This window comes from Amphibalanus amphitrite, unplaced genomic scaffold, assembly GCF_019059575.1.
Source record: "Amphibalanus amphitrite isolate SeventyFive unplaced genomic scaffold, NRLGWU_Aamphi_draft 000389F_arrow, whole genome shotgun sequence".
In the NCBI taxonomy this organism is placed as follows: domain Eukaryota; kingdom Metazoa; phylum Arthropoda; class Thecostraca; order Balanomorpha; family Balanidae; genus Amphibalanus; species Amphibalanus amphitrite.
In genome coordinates this window covers 549,410-568,929 of record NW_024881883.1, presented here as the reverse complement: position 1 = coordinate 568,929, position 19,520 = coordinate 549,410, and the positions used below count along the sequence as shown (strand labels likewise).

General features: G+C 49.7%; 1 protein-coding gene across 1 annotated transcript; it reads right to left on the bottom strand.

Moving 5' to 3' along the window:
- Window positions 1–272: 272 nt before the first annotated feature.
- Window positions 273–18,143, bottom strand: LOC122390272. Its single transcript, XM_043383022.1, has 2 exons — window positions 17,987–18,143; window positions 273–3,195 (listed from the first exon to the last, which is right to left on the bottom strand). Exon 2 carries the CDS (start codon window positions 2,656–2,658, stop codon window positions 2,272–2,274), a length of 387 nt encoding a protein of 128 aa, XP_043238957.1. The 5' UTR covers window positions 2,659–3,195; window positions 17,987–18,143; the 3' UTR covers window positions 273–2,271.
- Window positions 18,144–19,520: the final 1,377 nt, after the last annotated feature.

Sequence of the window (19,520 nt, the reverse complement as noted above, 5' to 3'; positions counted from 1 at the left end):
CGATCTCAGTTTTAGGGTCATTTAGGCTCCGCCCACTTTCGTTCGTGGCGAATGCCTTACCGACCGACCGACCGGGCCTGAGCTCAAGAACTGGAACTTACTCCAGCCGCAGGAAAGGGCAAATTAAGTGGATTTTTTTAACCTAATTTTCTCCGCTTTGCGGGTCTAGGCACTCTAATACCAGCCACGCGAGATCTCTTCTTACGTCGCCATTGGGCTTACACGACTGTTCGCCTCCGCGTCATGTTTCGACCATATCAGACCACACAAACCATGCTTTTCCGCCCTTTATTTGCCATAGCGCTCAATCTACGCACCAGCTGCTAGCCCACGCCTCGCGGGTCCGTGGAACGGCTGAGGTATCAACATCAAGTTATTTATTTACGAAGATAAAGGCGACTTATCTTTCGACATTCAGTCTTACTATCAGTTTTTCAGCGCTTCACATAGATCACTGTCATACACACACGGAAAACACCAAACACGCCCTTGAGTGATACAGAACCACACTTTTACATTGACTATCAGAGATCGAATACGGAATGACGAACAACGAAGCGTTTCATATACCAATATGAAGCGAATGTGTCAACGTTCCATCAAACAACGACACGGCGATGACAATAAGAAGACGACAGAGCTGCAGTGTCCACACATGGCAGCGATAACTGACGGTACAAACACCTTCCTTGAGGTCGGCTTCAGGGCGACTTCAGTTACCCCTATCACCAGCAGTTAACGAGAGACATTTACAGCATAAAGAGTCGACGAGGTGCAGCTATGCAGCAAACGTGCAATAAAACAATCTGGCCATGCAGACCAGGTGTGAGCGGTACAGAAAACACGTCCACAGCTTGAGAGGAGGCGCACCACGATACAAGTACTGCTATTTGAGGGTTGCTGAGGTGTGTCACCGACGAATCTGTGACAGCAAGTCCTAGTAACATCGCATCATGAGATTTAACACCAGCAAAGCGACACTTAACAGACGCTAACCATCCCATAGAACATAACGACACTGTTCTGAATCAGAGATATGAGACAGAGGTCCGTCGGTTCAAATACGCCCACTGAGGGTCGACGGACAGCCGCGCCTTGTGAGCGACGGTGCTGCCATCTGTGCCGGCGGTGAGCTCCGCCGAGGGCGGCGCCAGCTGCTGGAGGTCGCTGTTGTTGTTGTTGTGGTTATTGTTGTCCCTCTACCGGGCGAAGTCCAGGTCGCCCGTCAGCCAGCGACTCTAGATGGCGCCTGAAGTGGCGGGCTAAGCCTGCGACGACGTCGCCGTCGCGCAGCTGCACAGGCTCTACGTGGATCTTGCCGAGCATCTGAATAAGGAGATCGGCGAGACTTGGACACCGGAGCAGCACGTGCTCCGGGGTATCCGCCTCTTCTTTGCATACGATGCAGCGTGCCGCTGGGCTGTCCTCAGGCCACCCGGGGCACGAGTTCGTCGGGAGGCGGCCGATGCAGTGAAGATACTGACGGGCCATTCCCTCGCGACCGGCCCGCAACTGGTGAGCATCCACCGCCTTGCTCCTGCTCACGCCGGAGACCGGATGCGGTCCCCCCAGATTCACCGGAAGAAAGAGTCCGGCCAGACTTGCGCCATGCCCCTGCAGCTGTCCTGACCACGGCGCCTGTGATGGTGCGGACATCCGCTGGCGCCTCCTGATGGAGGCCGGATGCTTCCTTTGCCAGCTCATCCGCCTTCTCGTTTCCGGGTAGACCGCAGTGCGCTGGTACCCACAGCAGCATCACCTCTTGGTCTCTGGCTGAGATGCTGAGCAGCAGGGCCCAGATCACTGCACCTATCGGAGTGGTTTGCGATCCCGGATCTCCGGCTAGCTGGGACAGCGCCGCCTGGGAGTCGGTGCATAGAACCACGGGTCCCTCCGCCTAAGCACCTGACATGCTGCTGACCTCTAGGCGCCGCTTTGATGGCACATAGTTCGGCGCGGGTGCTGGAGCACAAGCGTCCTGCGGCGACCTTGATCTCCCTGGTCTCCCCGTTCCTGAGTAGTAGGAGGGCGCCGCCGCCGCCGTTCGTTGTGCCGCTCTCCGCTGAGCGATCGCTCCAGATCCAGGTAGCGTCTGCTGGAAGGGTGGTGAGGTGCTTCTCGGCGGTCTGGCGGCGGATCGTGGCGGGGGCGCCCCGGGTAGCCGCCCCGCTCATAGTCTGGGATATCTTAATTGCTCCCGGGCCAGACCACGGGGAGAGCATCACCTGCAGGCGCTCCTTCTTCTTCTCCTGCATCCCGCCGCCAACCCGCTCAGGGGGGCGGCGGCGCAGACGGGTCGAGCGGCGGCTCGGTCCGCCCGACACCCTCGATGAAGTCGACGACCTTCGCCGCCGGGCCGCCGAGGACGTCGACCAGGCGAGGGTCGACACCCCAGCGGCGGCGGCGGGCCGCCTCATAGGATGGACAATCGGTCAGCAGGTGCGTCACGCTGTCGGGCTCCCCGCACGCGGGGCATTCGTCGTCGGCTGCCAGGCCAATCTTGTAGAGCGTGTCGCGGGTCAGCGGTGATGTGCCGGTCCTCAGCTGGGACAGCGTCACCGACCCCCAGCGCGCCAGGGAGTCGTGGCCAGGCGTGGGGTCCGGGTGCGGGTGGGCAGCGGTTGCCCTCCGTCGCGACAGCTCCCGGACATGGCGCATGACGGCGGCCCGCGCACTCGACAGGTCTGCAGGCGCTCCTCCACCGGCACGTTCTCCAGGGAGCAGGCTCGGAGGGCCTCAGCTCTCCCCAGGTGTCCCCATCCAGTGGTCGACTTCAGTCGGCGAGGGGGATCCTGGTCGGCGATCACTCGCAGTGGGTCGTCTTCGGGTAGCGATCTCGCCAGGCATAGCATCCGCCTGATCTGGGCGACTGGTAGGCCGGCCTCTGCCATGAGCGGCGCTTCCGGAGTTGATCGTGTGCAGCCGGCCACCACACGAGCCACAGATCTAGCTCACGGTCCAGCTGTTCGACATGTCCGGAGCTGCTGTCGTTCCTGCAGTCCCCGCGACCGGCTCGTCATGGAGTACAGGTGGGTAATCCGGGGCCTGGTTTTCCTCCTAACGCTGGCGCAGTGTGAGGTCGCTCGCTGGAGGTCGCTCGCCAGCCCCGGTGGCGCCATCTGCAGCGACGACCGCTCCGCCTCGTTCTCTAGGTCGATCCGCATGAGGTGGCGCCAGAAGGCGCCCCACCTCCGCCTGCGGGCAAACAGAGGGAGCGGCGGTCGTCAGATGAGTCTTACGGACGGCACACAGTGAGTCGACTGCGGGAGGGGGGAGGGGAGGAGTGTTAGACTGAACTGCACGAAATAGGGACATGAAAATGTTCAATGTGTGCAGTTCAGCGATCAGTATGTCACTTTCCAATCGCTAATCGTCTCAAATAATTTACACATTAGGTTTCACTCCGTGCTAACGTGCACAAAGTGTTTGGCTGATGCCTGATCAGAATTATTTTTCAGCATACCTTTGGTGATGAACGAGAAACGTGATAAAAACGCCAACGGACCTGCACGGCAAAGGACGTGAAATTAGAGAAAATTGATGGATAAAGTACAAACGGAAGAGAGTTGATGGAAGATACAGAGTAGAATAGATCAGCGGCGATGAGCGTCTAGAAATACAAATCAATACAGCTGACGGTAAAAGACGACACAATGAAAAAAGACAAATAATAATAATAAAGAAATGAAAGGAATGGGTCCACCTTCTAGAACTATCATTATATCGTTATTTTCCAATTTTACATTATTTTTCATTTTCTTTTCAAAGCTGGTACCAGAAGCGCATAATTCGCGAAAAAAATATTTAAAATTATCTAACATATTGATACTATGTTGAATGTTAATATTTTCTACGGCACCTACTGTATGATGTCAGCAATGACGTCACACTCGAGCCTTGAAAAGATAGACTCGCCGGATTGCGTCGGATAAGCTGATTGGTTAAAAATGAGCTGATTGGAGCTGATTGGTTAACCCGCGCCCCACTGGGGTCTGTGTATAACACGCCCTACTGGGGGGGGGGGGGGGGCTATTCATAGCCCCCCCCTCCTAACTCCGAAACTACTGGGCCGATCGTCAAAATTCAAACGGCGTCTGATAGCCCCGGAAAACTGTCGAGCGAAACCTGATTTCATTGACCTCGAGGTCACCGATGACGTCACAGGTCAGGTCAAAGTAAAAATTATTAGCATTTTGGCTTGTTCACATTTTGGGCTCTGGCCGCCGTCTTACAAGTCAGATCAGGCTCATTTTTGGTTTCCACACTCGTGAACAGATGCTCTAGATACCTTGAGGGTACCAAACTTGTACTTTGATTTTCAGATCAGGGTCAGGTCATCACAGGTCACGGAAATATTATATCATGCGTCGGTCACGTGACACAAGTTTTATGGTCCATTTAGGCCATAGATTTCGAAGTTGATGTCGTCTGTGTCATTCGAGGTCATTTTGAGTCGAATTTAGCTTAGGTCAGGTCACTTTCAGGTCAAAAAAGGTCAAATTTTTAAGTTAAAATTTTTCAACAAAAAAGGTGTCTATTGGATGCAGTTTGAGCTCAGGAACACGATGGTGCCATTTATATTGGTGTACGATGTCAAATACGTACTGAAAAATTGGTTTGAAAAATTAATAATTGTGAATTTTTTGCAATAATGCGTATAACTTGGCCATTTTTGAAGATATTTAGCTAAAACTTGCTAGAATTAGTCATAATTATGCGTTCTGTCACATATATTCCGGTTTTTTTCGAAAAGTCAAAAACTTTTTGAAAAAAAAATATAAAAATATAAATTTTGAATATTATTATATAAAATTTTCGAAATTTTCTAAATTTTGAAAATTCGAGATAGCAGTTTGATAGCGCGGTCAATTCTGAGTCCTTTTATGCAAAGAAATTGGATCTAGCTTAAAAACTGAGCTCTTGGGAGCGATTGCCGTGGTTCAAGGTATTGCGTCGAAATCGGACGAACATGACGTCACTCTGACGTCATTTCCGGCCGACCTATGGTAGCTACGAAGTTCAAATTTTGACACAAGGTGTCAAATTGATGCAGCCGAAGGTACTGAAAGTTTGGCGTCGATCCGTCAAGCGGTTTGGAAGTTATTGCAGAAAAACGGGAGGGGGCTATAAATAGCCCCCCCCCCCCAGTGGGGCGCGGGTTAAAAGCAAAGCCTCTCCGCGGGTGGATGTATTACAGGACAAGACGCATTCCTGGGATAAGGACGCATTCGTCTTGTTAAATGTGTCCCTTTTTCCAAGTTGTTTGGAGCACCTTTGGAGATGATACGTGCCACATGGCTATCAGATGGTTATACCATTTGCCGGCAGTGGTATATGCGCATCTAGCACAATACACGACGATATTCTATTTCTAGAACCACAGTAGGCTGTGATTAGTGAGATTTTAGACTGCACATGCTCGTTAGAGCCGACAAGACATAGTTAGGACGGGAGGAGGGGAGGGAAAGACAGAGCATTACCGGTCTAATAGTTCCTATTTTGTACATAGGGGAGAGTGGGGCAAAGCGGCCACCCTAACGCTTCTCACGATGCCAACCCTTGATTTTTAAACTTGGAAAGATTCTTTGTATACCAATGTGATCCCTATAAAGTTGCCTTCTATTTCAACTGCGTTTTATTTCCAAAGGCGTTCACATATGAAAGATATTGACAAAACTTTGAACCTATGCATATTGGCCACTTTGCCCCATACCCTGGGGCAAAGCGGCCACCGGCGTATTCTCAAGTCCCGATATGAGAAACAAAATAGTTGCCTCGTGTACGACTAGGGTATTTGATGGTGACAAGGTTAAGCGAGGATGGATGTTTACTTTATCATCTTCCACCTGTAGGTAAACAAAGGAAGGATTTTAATGAAAAAAAAACATTTAATTGCATTATTTGGTAACTCAAGCAACTGAAAAGTGGCCAAGATGAATGCATGACGACACATTTGAATATAAATAAGGTTTTTATCGAGATGGAAGCAACTTATGGCCAATTGGGGGGTGGCCACTTTGCCCCGGCCACTTTGCCCCGCGCGTACCGTCCGAGACAAAAATATTCCAGCTTAGCTATTAGTGGGGTAAAAAACATTAAAATTGGTAGAATACATGTACGATAACCATGCAATGCATGGACAAGACGGCCTATAAAAATTCCAAACGGTTATGGAATAACATAACATTTAAAAATTGTAAACATAGTTGGTAATCTGGCAAGAAATGCTTTTCCGTGTTTCACAGAACAATGGTGATGGGCCTGAAACTCCGGTCTGGCTCATTAGAACGACCGTGAAGAGAAGTATAATTGGAAACCATGAATTGGAACTGACGCCAGCTATGAAGGGCTAAAACGATGGGTGGCCGCTTTGCCCCGGGTGGCCGCTTTGCCCCACTCTCCCCTACATTGAAATAAGTCGCATGGTGGTTGAACATAAATAGACGGCTACACGTAAACCACGGTAAACAAACATTCACATATGTAATCAGGGGAAATAAACGGTCACACAACATCTCAAATAGATGGTCATTTATACTACGACAAATATACGGTCACATATGTCACGTCAAAAAGACGGTCACATACACTATGTCAGATTAACGGTCCTACATAATCTGAGGCAGCTTTTGCAAAAATGTCGGGGAATTAATTAAAGTTTGTAATAGAAAAACACAGTTTTACGAAAAATGTTGAATGCAAACTTCGGTTACCACAACACATAACTGGTCACATACGTCACGATAAATATTGCGTCAAACTTTGTCAATATGATGCAAGGATAACTTTTTAATTTTGTTTTTAACTTTACCATTTTGGAGTTTCAACACGAAAATGGAGTTGTAGCGAAGGAAAGAAGAAAAGGAGGAAAAGAGAGGAGTGCTTCATCGTTGCAGTTCATCAAACTGCGATCCTCTGTCGTTCAGCTGGTTGTAGAAGAACAGACAACTATTTGCTGCTGGAAGGAACTCGATAGTAGAGCTGGTGATACAAGGGAGCTTGAGAGTCGTTGAAGAGATCCCGAGAGAGATCTAGAGAGAGATCCAGATAGTGATGAGATCCACCTGATGAAGATGAGATAGATGTAGATATCCAGATAGAGATCTTGAGATGACGTCCACCTGGGAGAGATGTAGATAGCGATCCACCTTGCATACAAATACATCTGATGGAAGATGCTTTTTAATTTAGAGGCTTGATGATTCTGTTCATTGTATAGACCATGATGCACGAGATGCTTCTTCACTGCTCGGATTAGGGATACAGGGGTCCGATCAGCTGGGTTTGCGGCACAGTTGGGTAGGTGAAGGACAGGGCATTCGAAGTCCCGATAACCACTGCCAAACATATAGGTGGTAATTACGTTGATAAATTGAATGTGATCATTCGTCCAGTCACCTATTCCTATATCACTGGCCTCCCCATTAAGAAAATTGCCCACTTAATTCGTATTAGCGTTGCTAGTTTAAGTTGCCCTCGAGATTAATTAGTTTGACTGTCCTAACTGAGCTTCGCTAAACTCCCATCGGCCTTATCCTAAGATTCATCCTTTACCATTCTCACTCTCATCCTCTCTCTACGTTCGTTCGTCATATATTCACCCCAAATTTATTTAGCGCCCCTCGAATTCCCTCCGATGGTGTTAGGTGCCTGACTAATAGCGATCTCCCCGGCGAGATAAATGTCTCTTCCGAAATCCATATGCATGCTCCGCTAACCGGCGACAAAGATACTAATCGCAGGGCCGTCCAGAATAATTATGCACAAATATCCACCCTGCTATTTTATGGGATTCACTACACGTCCGATAGACTTATGGTACACACATACACGATTTATATCCGACTTATCTCTCTACCGGGAGAGATTACCTATGCCCTCTTCCGGTCCGCGTGCAACATCCCCGTTCACGACCCAGGGACCCTAGTTCATATCCTGGAACTATCCTTAATTAACCATGGGATTTACTCTTCAAGGCCTTACGTGTCCTGGAGTACATTCTTCCCTCCCCTGAGGCTGTCCAGTACCGATTAGAGTACCTTTACGAAATAAGTATGAGGACTTACCCGGGACACTACGGCTCGCCTTATCCGCCCTTTGGGTGACTGACCCCTGACCTTCGGCTTCTTGCCTTTGGCATAACTTACTCTCCACTGCATACTGCGCCAATCTTCCCCTTTCCCCCCTGCCGTAGAAACCTCTCACTGCCTTCTCACCCAGTGTTACCTAAGCGGGAAAATTAACAGTGGCCGGTACCACTGGCGGAAAACGTGTATATGCCCTGCGTACGTGACGGTGTGTCCCTCTTATCATTCCGGTCTGGACGTGGGTTTAGAGAAAAGCATCTGTGTCTCATACAGTCATGCTGGTAAACGTTACGCCATAGGAGACGGGCAAACAAGCCGTCTGTGCCTCACAATGCCCTGTGCCAATATTGGTGGAGTAATTATTGGCGCTAACTCACAAGAACGCGAATAACAGAAACGCATTATTTATCCAAACCTAATAGTAATTTCAAGTCCTAATTGCTGCTGCACGCGTGAACCTAATCATCAGTTCTCGTATACAATCCTAGTAGACCTTGAACAGCTCTTGATTTAATCAGATGATCTAGAACCAATTAGTACGCACCGATCTGCCGTCTGGTTGTGATCCACCGTATCATAGTGAATTACTGAATGCTCAAACGGAAATGACTCCTTGAAACTCGTTCGATAGCTTCTGATGGGCTACTAGTTACCTATACAAATTATCTTTATAGAGTGCCAGAACATATCATAGGGGTCCCTAGCCTTTCATAGAAAATCTAATTTAAATCATCCTATTAGCAGTAACCAATGCACATCAAACGAACTGCAGTCCTAGATATCATATAGCATGTCATATTTAAAATTATGCATTAACTGTTTACGTTCTTATCCCGTTGCAACTTTCCACAACTAACCATGTTTCTATACGATGACCTTCACCTACCGCACGCGCCCCAATTACGGCTAACCCACTGCCCCTGTTGTGGCTGCTCCTCGCGCCCTCTGGCGGCTCAACGCCCGCGTCGGGGACGACGAATACCACGGCCGCCGGCCGGCGCCGCGTCGACACCGTCAGTCACAGTCACGCCGTTATGGGCGCGTCAACACTCGCGGTACAGTGCTCGTGTGTGTTGTCTCTTCTGGTCGGGTAGATTCACCGGATGTGTCAGTGAGTGTGAATCTGGTAAAATATTGCTGCAATATCTCCCTGTTCGACATCTCATCAGCTCCATTTGACGTAAGTTTTTTTTATTATTAAATTCCTGTCCCATTTAATCGTTCCCCAACAAAGATGGTCCTTTCTAGTATTTATTCTACAAAAGCACAACGATCGGTACCTATATTAGTCGCATATTAGTTCTAATCACAAACAATTCTACATCTACCTGTTACTCGACATTTCGCAATTTCAATGACGCAAAGTGACCATCTTAAGTCGCAAAGTATCAAACCGTCAACCTCAAACCACTGCTCACAACTCTGCACCTAAGTAACAGAAGAAATTCCGCCGTAAGCTCAAGCATTCGTATCTGTCGAAAATCATAACTCATAGCCATATTCATAGATCGATTGCATGTATCAGTCGCCACCTTAACCCGCGCCCCGTAGGGCTACCGGCGGACCCTACCACCCGTAGAGGGGGGGCCGTTTCGGCCCCCCCCTAAGATCTCGGAAAGTTACCGGCCGATTTTCAAAATTCAAACGGCGTTTGATAGCCCTACCCGGGAACTACCTTGTGACCAAATTTCATTGACCTAGGTCAAACCGATGACGTCACAGGTCAGGTCAAAGGTCAGATTTTCACCGTTCACAGGCAATTCAAGAAATGTGCTGTGAAATCGAGTAAATTGGTAATTTATTGAAAACCATCGATGGTATATTGTTCGTCAAACACATACTTTGCTATCTGAGGTCACTGATACCAGGTCAGGTCACAGCGAGGTCAGGTCACCGGGGGTCACAATATGAATGTGTCGTGTGATGCATGTTTTATGGTCCATTTTACATGACAAATGCGATTATGTGGGTTAGGCAGCCTTTGGGGCCAGCCTAGGTCACGTTTTGGTGAAGGTCAGGTCAAGGTCAGGTCAAATTAGGTCAAATTTCAAAGTTGATATTTTTGCATGAAATGGGTATCCATTCGATGCAGCTCGTCACGGGGAGTCTAATGGTGGTCTTTGTTTTGCTCTACGAGTTCTAGAATTGCCAAAAATTGAGTTTGAAAATTTGACGTCATCATTTTTGAACAGTTTTTTTCGCTATAACTTGGCCAAAAAACGAGGTATCGATCTGAAATTTGGTATGTAGATAGAAGACGGTAGGTACTATCACATATATTCCGGTTTTTTCGAAACTCAAAAAACTTTTTGGATTTTTTGGCTAATATATCCAAGAAATGCTTTTTTGATTTTTGGGGATCAAAACTCAAAAATTTCAAAAATCCGAGATAGAAGTTTTGTAGCCCTGTCAATTCTACACCTTTTATGTCTTGATCATTTTTCTGTATCTTCAAAGCTGTAGGCCTGACAGGTCTTCTCGCGAAGGTCTTTTTTCGGTCGAAAATGACAGAACATGACGTCACTCTGACGTCATTTGTGGCCAACCTATCACAGCCTCTGGAAAAATTTTTGGTCACAATGTGTAAAATTGATGCCCGGAGGGGTCCTGAAAGTTTGGTGGCGATATCTCCAGCCGTTTAGGAGATATCGACCGAAAAGGACAGGGGGGGCCGTTTCGGCCCCCCCCCTACGGGGCGCGGGTTAAAACATTACATTCCTTTTCAACCGTATTTACCTGTTCTATAATTGATTTCGACTTCGCAACTAATTCCTACAGGAATATTACCAATGATTTCGCAATGCAACTTTTAGTGAGTACCGCACGAATCATAAACCCAAATCGCACCTGGCCACCGCCGATAATATGTAAATCGAACGAACCAGTTTGACCAAAGACAAAGACATCCAATGTTGTCACGCATCCTGTCATCAATTTCAGCGTTCGTGACACTGAGCTGCGTATTCAAATTTTAGAATCTCGCTCACGGCCTAATCGTGAATTCCAGCTGATAATAACGATTTGCTGGCGACTCTGACATAACCTCAAAATTTAGATCCTAATATGCTACTAGGGTGTCTGGACCAATAAGTTCAAAGTAATTTAAGTTTTCCAATTCCAATTGAGAGTGCATTTTAGGCAACCGAAAATGTTTGGCAGTCGTCACGGCACGGCAGGCTGGGCAGAGGGGGGGAGGTCAAGGATTGGGATTGAGCAGACTTTTCAGCAGCACTCACATTCTGGAGTTCCTCTGCGCTCGAACTGAAGAGACTTCTCGCGGGTGACCCCGGACCGACACGGCGGCCTCCAGATGGCGTCTCCGGCTCCGGCTGCAGACTGACTCTCGGCTGCTCGACTGTGACTCCGGGGTGAATCGTGCGCCTTTTATAGCTCGAGGGGCTGCCACGCCCTGAGCCGGCCTCCGAGTCATTGCACCCAGGGTGTCTTTGTTACTCCCGTGCAATTTCACTTGGCCGCTCACCATCTTCATATTGGGGAGTTTTATCAGTTGGTTCATCGGTGTGTAGGATATAAGAACATTGATAAAAGTGTGAATCAGCTCTGTCGTGCCTTTTCTTTATCCTCAACCACTTCCATTCTTATATCGACTGCGTATCTGCCCGCAGCAGCCTGTCAGCCTTCTTTTACTTCTGGTTATCCAAATACCTCGGTAGCTAAACATCTAATCATATTCCATATAGCTCGTCGTTGTTTGTTTGAATTAAGGCTGCATTCCATAACAGCTTTAGTTGGCCTCAACAGCGTTTCTTTGTTCCAGCCAATTACAATGTACTCAGGAGACGACACTTCGTATTTTAGCCTTCATTTTAGATTTTGACGATTTGGTGCATTCCGTATTGTTGTTTCCGATACATACGACCGTTGCGCTGAGCTGGTATAACTGTTTTCCAGACGTCCTCTTGCCTTGTCTCCAGGCTTGGGAGTTGCAGACATTGTTCATTGCCAGCTGCTTGATCTCCTTTCCTGCAATTGTTCCATTTTCTTGGTTGTATTTTACTATTAACCCATTAATGACCAAGCATATAAATACGGCGATATTTGATATTTCGAATGGTGTTCCGATGGTTTTCGACGTCCCTGATTCCAGCTGTGGCATTGGTTTTATCGTAAAAAATTTCGAACTTGGTGAAAAATTATGTTCCCATTTGGGAACATTGGGCACAAATGGGGGGTAAGAGGCGTATGCAGTATGCGGATAAAAACGAAGAAAGCAACAGTAGAAAAACATAATAGACAACGTTTTAAAGAAGGGCTTTTTCTTCTTTTTGACCTTGTCACCATGGGTGTCGATTTGTATACTTTTGGGGGTGCTGCAGCACCCCCAATGCTCAAATGAGCACCCCCAATGGTTTTCCGGGCACCCCCAAATGTTCCAGTTAGCACCCCCAATTATTTTGTCCCTCAATAACTCCCACTAACTCTGCTTGAGGAAAATAATTGGGTCCGCAGTCTTTCACTACTAAAAATAAAACAATTACGCAATTTACAATGCATGAAATAAAAATGTAAAGAAAAGTAAGTTAGTCTTAAGAAGAACGGCGAAAAAGACGTTAAGTTGCAGACTGCAGAGACACTGGTGTGGGTCCGTCGTACACGAGTGCCTGACCCTTAGAGCTGATAACGCGTATCCTTTACAAGCCGGCAGGGGGCTCCAGAGACCGGCGACGGGCCCTCAGAGGCCGGCAAAGGGCCATCAGAGGCCGGTGGTACCTTCAGAAACCCTGTGGAGTTGTCTTTAGAGACCGGCACGGACTCAGACGCCGATGGGGCCCTCAGAGTCGCCGGTGTGGGGCCTTCAAATGTCACCGGTGAGTGGCCGTCATATGTGCACTTGTGGGCCCTTCAGAAGAGACAGTGTTGGGCCCTCAGAGCCGCCGATATAGGGCCTTAAGGCTTAAGAGGCACTAGTGCGGGGCCCTCAGATATGGCAATGTATGGCCCTCGGAGGCACCGGTGTAGGTGCTTCACAGTTGCCGGTGATGGCCCTCACAGGCGCCGTTGTAGGGGCTCTCAGAGACACTGGTTTAGGGCCATCACAGGCGCGCGTCTGGCCCTCAGAACTGCTGTTACGGAACGGATATACCCTTCATGGCCGACAAGAAGATATCAAGAGGTCACCGGTGCCTTCAGGAGCCTTGTGGGGTTCTCAGAGACCGGGCATGGTGCTCTCAGACGCCGCTGTGACCCTCCGAGTCAACTGTGTGGGACCGTCAGGGTCGCTGGTAACTGACGAGGGTATCGCCGTCAGATCCGGGGTTTGGGTCGATACGGCTCTATTCCGGCTAGCCAGTATATGCCGTAGCGCTCCCGGGTTGGTACGGTTCCGAACGGCCAAGTCTGGCTCAAGTCAGACTCCCTGCCATGGCTCAAGTCCGGCTCCCTACGACCAGGTCCGGCTGCACCTCATAGCTGCTCTGGCTTACTGTGGCTGAAGTACGGTGGAGGTACGGCACGGCTGATGCGGCATAAGTCCGGCTGTGATGCGGGCGAGCTCCGGTATCGTGTATCAGCTCCAGTAGAGCCCCAGACCTTGCCCGTACTTTAGCCGGAGCAAATGCCGGAACTAGCCAGAGTAAAACCAGCTACGGCCAGGACCAAATTTGCTGGCTTGGAATAGGCCGGTTAAGACCCCCATAGTCCGACATGTGGCCCTCCGAAGCCGGTAAGGGGCCCTCAGAGGCCGCCAAGTGGCCCTCAGAGACTGGCTTGGGGCCCTTATGGAGATCTTAGTGTTGGTACTTGTGGGCCCATGAGGGGTTTTTACGAGCCCCGTGGATCCCTTCTATGTCCAAATATGGCCAACACTGACCCTTAGCGGCCAATTGGCGCCTCAGGGCCCCTCAGGTCCGAATAACCCGAGGGGACCCTGAGGCCCGAACCTGATGGGGGGGGGGGGGCACGTGCCTCACGGCCCACCTGGCTACGCCACTGGGGAAAATCGTAAACCCGTAAATATCGAAATGCGATCACCTGTCATTTTTCAGCGATATTGGGATCGTCTGATTGCCACCAGAGCCTCGTAGCTACCGTTGCCTCCGCGCAATGTCCGCCCCTGCGGACTGCAGCGGCTGCTGCACCGGTGCTAATCGCCGTCATTGGTTTCTGTCACCTTATTACAGAGGTGTCGGGGCTGCGCCATGCTGCCGGCAAATATATGATTTTTTTTCGGAAACATGTTTATGTAATAAGGTAGCCAAGTACTAGGACGAGCAGAATGATTTTCAAGAAGAAGGTTCTGCCCTTGGGAAATGTTAGTAGAAATCCCGGCATTATCAGTACCTTATGGGGATAACCAACCCTGCCTTGTACGGTTGTGCCGCATGGCAAAGCTGCAATCTTTCACCCGGTGCAGGGGTTGAGCACCCCCAACCATTTTGAAAAATCGACACCCCTGCTTGTCACTATCCACAATGAGATCGTGGTCTCACTTCACTGATCGACCCTTGTCAACACACATTTTTGACACCCAAAGTCGTTTTATTCTACTCTTACGGTAGAGCGAGACATTTATAACGATGAATCACAAGCCAGCGATACCAGTTTTCCATCCATCACCAAACCGTCTCACCTGTCGAAGCGAGACATCATCTCAAGCCTGTGTCGCGCACAGTGCCCGTTGCTCGGGATTAGTCAGAAGTTTCAGAGCATCAGTGTATACTACATATGCGTCTGCAGTGCCAGCACCGTGGCGGCAGCCTAGGTGTGGTAGTTCTGGCTGCAGTGGTTATGGTCGTACTTGGCAGATGCTACACATTGTACACGTATTTTTTTTTTTGACACAGCTTGCAGCGGCCTTGAGTGGCAGCCGGGACGATGAAGTGGTTTTGTGCAGTCCGGGAGACCACCGTCACCCGGCCGCTGCTGGGTCCTGGTCCGCTGCCGGTGACGTTTGGCGGACATGGCTCTTGTCTCGGTTTTTTTAGGAGCTCCAGAGCGACCTCGCGAGTGAACACCAGCTGGTCCACACTTCTCCCGGTGCAGCTGCGGTACATGCGCCAGCTGGCTACTCTCAGTAGACCGAATGAGTTGGTGACGATCGTGCCGTACCATTTCTTCCACCGGATCACAGGCCTGTAAGCCGCCACCGCTCCGTCCACTAGGTCTACGCCACCCATGTACTGGTTATATTCGTATATGAGGTTAGGCTGCTTGACCGTCACCTTCTTCTTTTCGTCACCCGACCAGCGCTGCACGTCTTTGAGTGGGCTGATGCCCGAGTGATTTGTGACCACTGTCACTGCCCTGTTGTCTCTCCACTTCACGGCCAGCACCCCGTTAGTGGATTGGTACCAATGCTGTCCCCTGGGCGCCTTTTCAGCAGTTTTGTTGTCAGGCAGGGGACACTTCTTCAGCCTGTTGTCGCGCACAGTGCCCGTTGCTCGGATGTCTCTTTGACGGAGAGCTATCATCAAGGCATACGACGAGAAGTAGTTGTCAAAGAACACATGGTGCAAGGCAGGCGTCTGAAGACATTCCAGGAGCCGGAGGACGACATCTCCGCCCAGCCCAAGAGACTCGCACCCTGCTCTGCCCTCACCTGGCCCAGCGTTCTTGACTCGTCGATACCAATGACCCTACTCCATTCGCTGACATTGGCGCCGACGGATATGACACTGGACGCTCTATCATCCGAGCATCAGTAACGTGAGCGATACTGTCACTTGACACACCGGGTGTAGGACCTAGCGTGAGAGCAGAACCAGCCAGAGAGGACGTGCAAATTGAGTCAGTGGAAATTGAGAACAAGTGAGAGTGAGAGAAAGAGAGGGAGGGAGGAAATGGGAGATGGAGAGATAGAGAGAGAGAGAGAGAGAGATATGAGAGAGCGCGAGGAGAGAGAGAGAGAGAGCGCGAGGAGAGAGAAAAAGAGCTTCGCTTTTGCCTTCCAATGTCAGTCCATTATGAGCTGACATACCAGTGGATGTGCCCAATGTTCCCATTTGGGAACATCCAAATTTTTGAAGCCCCCGACGCTTTTGTGGCGAAGCATTTCTTTTGATATTTCTCCCGTACAATTGGAACTTATTGTTGAAGCGTTACTGGAAATTATAAGGAAATCTATGAAGAAATCGATTTTAAAGAAATTATTTTCTTGATGAAGGTACAGTGTGGCAAAAAAGGGCTATTTCAAAAATCAAGAGAGGTGCTTTATAAGGGTGAAATTCAAGTTTTTTAGGCTGCTAAATTTTGTTCAGGGCTTCAGATGCCAGAACCAATATTCATAATCGCTGTGCAATCCCAGGATCAGAGCCTAGAGCCAAAATTGTCGATGTTCCCAAATGGGAACATTGGGCACTAATGGGTTAACCTGATGCTAGCCGTTAAAATTTAAGCCTGCATTTGCCACAAGCCTCAGATTTGCCAGTCATTTCTCCTGCGGCTACTGTATGGGCTGATCACTTTAGAAGCTACTCCTCCGCCCGATCTTCCGTCATAATGGTTTTATCTCCAAGAATCATACATCCTTTGTTGTCACCGTTTCTCGCGTCTGTATAGTGCTGCCACCCTTCGGTTGGCGGTAGCTCTGGCAACTAGTACCTTGGGCGTGTCCCCATCGTCAGCTGGCTAGCACCCCCCGCTTCGCTGCTGACCTTTCCCGCCAGGCCTTGTGGTTGCGGGGTGTGGCCGTAGCGTGCTGCCTCTTCTATTCAGTGGCGAAATCTGGAACTACAGGTCATTGCTTGCGGCTGCTGTACAGGTCACCTTCAAGGCGTTCTGCCGGGTCACTCACCCTGGGTTGTTGTACCCCGACAAAGGAGGCTGTGTGCTCCAGCCGGCATCCATCCTTTACACTGCTCCATGATCTGATGACATATCTTGCTGATCCAGCGCTCCCAGCCGTTATCTGTCCTCGGCGTGGGTCCACGAGCTGTTGACAGTGTTACTGATCCAGCTGTTACTTGTTGGGATTCGAATAGTTCATCCTGCGGTAGCTGTCTCCAAAAGCGCGCGTCTTAATGGGAGTTTAACGGCTGCCCATTCTGTGCGGACAGTGATAGATTAAGGGAACTGGGGGGGGGGGGGGGGAATTGGGTGTGGGAAAGCGAGGCTAGGCGTGTGGCATGACTGCGAGGGAGAGGGACTGCCGGACCGAGCCGTGCCGAAAAGATACTACGTTAAATGTTCAAGATGTAGCGTGCTACAGAGCCAACAATCGATTAACATTTATAATTTAATTGCGAATGGCAACAGCTAGGATCGATTGAACTAAACAGGATGTCCTCCTTCTAACGATGGAAGCCAAGAGAGAACGATTTGCTGTTACCGAAATGGGAACGATCCAATCTCACGCACTTACGATTTCGAACAAGGAAAATTTGTTCGAGAAAAAATTGTTTTGGTCACTTTTTTCCTTTCAGTCCAATTAAATAAGAATAATAATCAGAAATCCTTGATATCGTAAGCGAGCAATGTCAGAAATGTTGCCTGCTGCTCACGAAAATTTCAAGTATCTACAGCATAACTAAAGCCGTCACTGAAGCTTCGAATTTCGGAACGTTTTTTTTACTGGCCACCTGGTATACCACGACAAGTAGACGGTCACTCATAGTTACCATATCTAATACACGGTCACATATACCACGACAAGTAGAAGGTGACATCAAATCAAATAGACGGTTACATGTATTACGTCTAATAGACTGTGACATACACCAGAACAAATAGACGGCCATATACATACACCACATCAAATAGACGGTCACACATACCACGACATATTGAGAGCTATACATAGGTACCATAGAAATGAACAGACGGTCACATATACCACGACAGATAGAGAACTATACATACCATAAAAATAAATAGACGATCACATATGGAACGTTAACTGTTCACTTAACCATTACAAGCACCAAAACACCTACCTCTCTCACCGTTCCGTTGTGAAGTGGCCGGTCGGTGCCGCTCTGCTGTCTCGGTCCGCCGCTGCTGTTTTGTTAGTCAGCAAGGCTGTGACGACGCCGTCCCTCGTCCGACACCGATGGGCGTCGAAGAACGTCATGCCACGCATCCTGAAGAGAGAATGGGAACGTTATCAGTAGCTGGACAATGGACAAGGCAAACTGGGACCGGAGCCTGTGCGGTGATTTTGTACCAGCTATTATGTGGTTAATGAGGGGTGGAGTAAGAGAAAAATACAATTGTCCTACAGTTTAAAAATAGCTGCTTGACTCAACTCAACTGCTCAACTGTAACTCAACTGCTCCAGCCACCCACGGCCACCCACCGCCCGGCCCGCCCACAAGACACCCGCTCCCCTCGCCTCTCCAGCGGCCACTGCCGGCCGGCCGACCCGGCACAGCCTCAGGGCATGGCTCGGAGCGCAGCAGGGGCGGCGCCAGGTCATAGAGGACGGGGGGGAGCAGGGGCGGCGTCAGGTCAAAGAGGACGGGGGAGCAGGGGCGGCGTCAGGCCAAATATGTCGGCGGAGGAGGGGCGACATAAGAAAGGCGTGGGGGGGAACAGGTGGGCAAATGCCCACCCACTTTTTGAGGTGGGGGAACCATATGTTTGGCCCTTCCCCCCACACTTCTTACCCAAGGCTCTTCTCTTTACATAAGACTTTTTGGTACGGAGTTCACTGTGCCCGCTGCTGTGCTCTATTGAATGTTGTGTATGTACCCTAAATTTTGTTTCCGCTCTATGCTGTCTTCACAAAGTATTTCATATTTTTTATGTTTTCTTCAGGCCAAAAACATTGCATTTTCAATGGCTCCTTGTCCACGCGTTTCTTATGTCACCCCTCCCCCGCCGTCATATTTGGCCTGACGCCGTCCCTGCCCCCTACCCCCTTCTCTTTGACCTGGCGCCGCCCCTGCTGCGCTGCGAGCCGTGCCCTGAGGCTGTGTCGGGTCGGCCGGCCGGCAGCGGCCGCTGGAGAGGCGAGAGGAGCGGGTGTCAGGTGGCCGGGCCGGGCGGTGGGTGGCTGGGACGGTGAAGTCGGAGCGTGTGCTGGTCGGTGACGCTGGTGGATAACGGGAGACGGTGAGGGACGCTGGTGTATAACGGGAGACGGTGAGGGACGCTGGTGGATAACGGGAGACGGTGAGGGACGCTGGTGGATAACGGGAGACGGTGAGGGACGCTGGTGAATAACGGGAGACGGTGAGGGACGCTGGTGTATAACGTATAGTATTTACAGGTGCTGCCGATCTTCTCTGTTTACAATCGATAACCCACGATCCTTCAATCGATCGCCCAGTAATGCGTCACCTAATGAGTCATGCTTCATCATTACCGTTCCAAAACAGCGCACACTGCACACTGCACGTCGCTCTTGGCCAAGGAGCTGTTTTTAAACTGAAGGACAATGGTATTTTCTCTTACTCCACGTCCACCCCACTTGGCACTTACTCTTACTCCACTCCATCCCCTAACCACATAATAGCTGGATACAAAATCACCGCA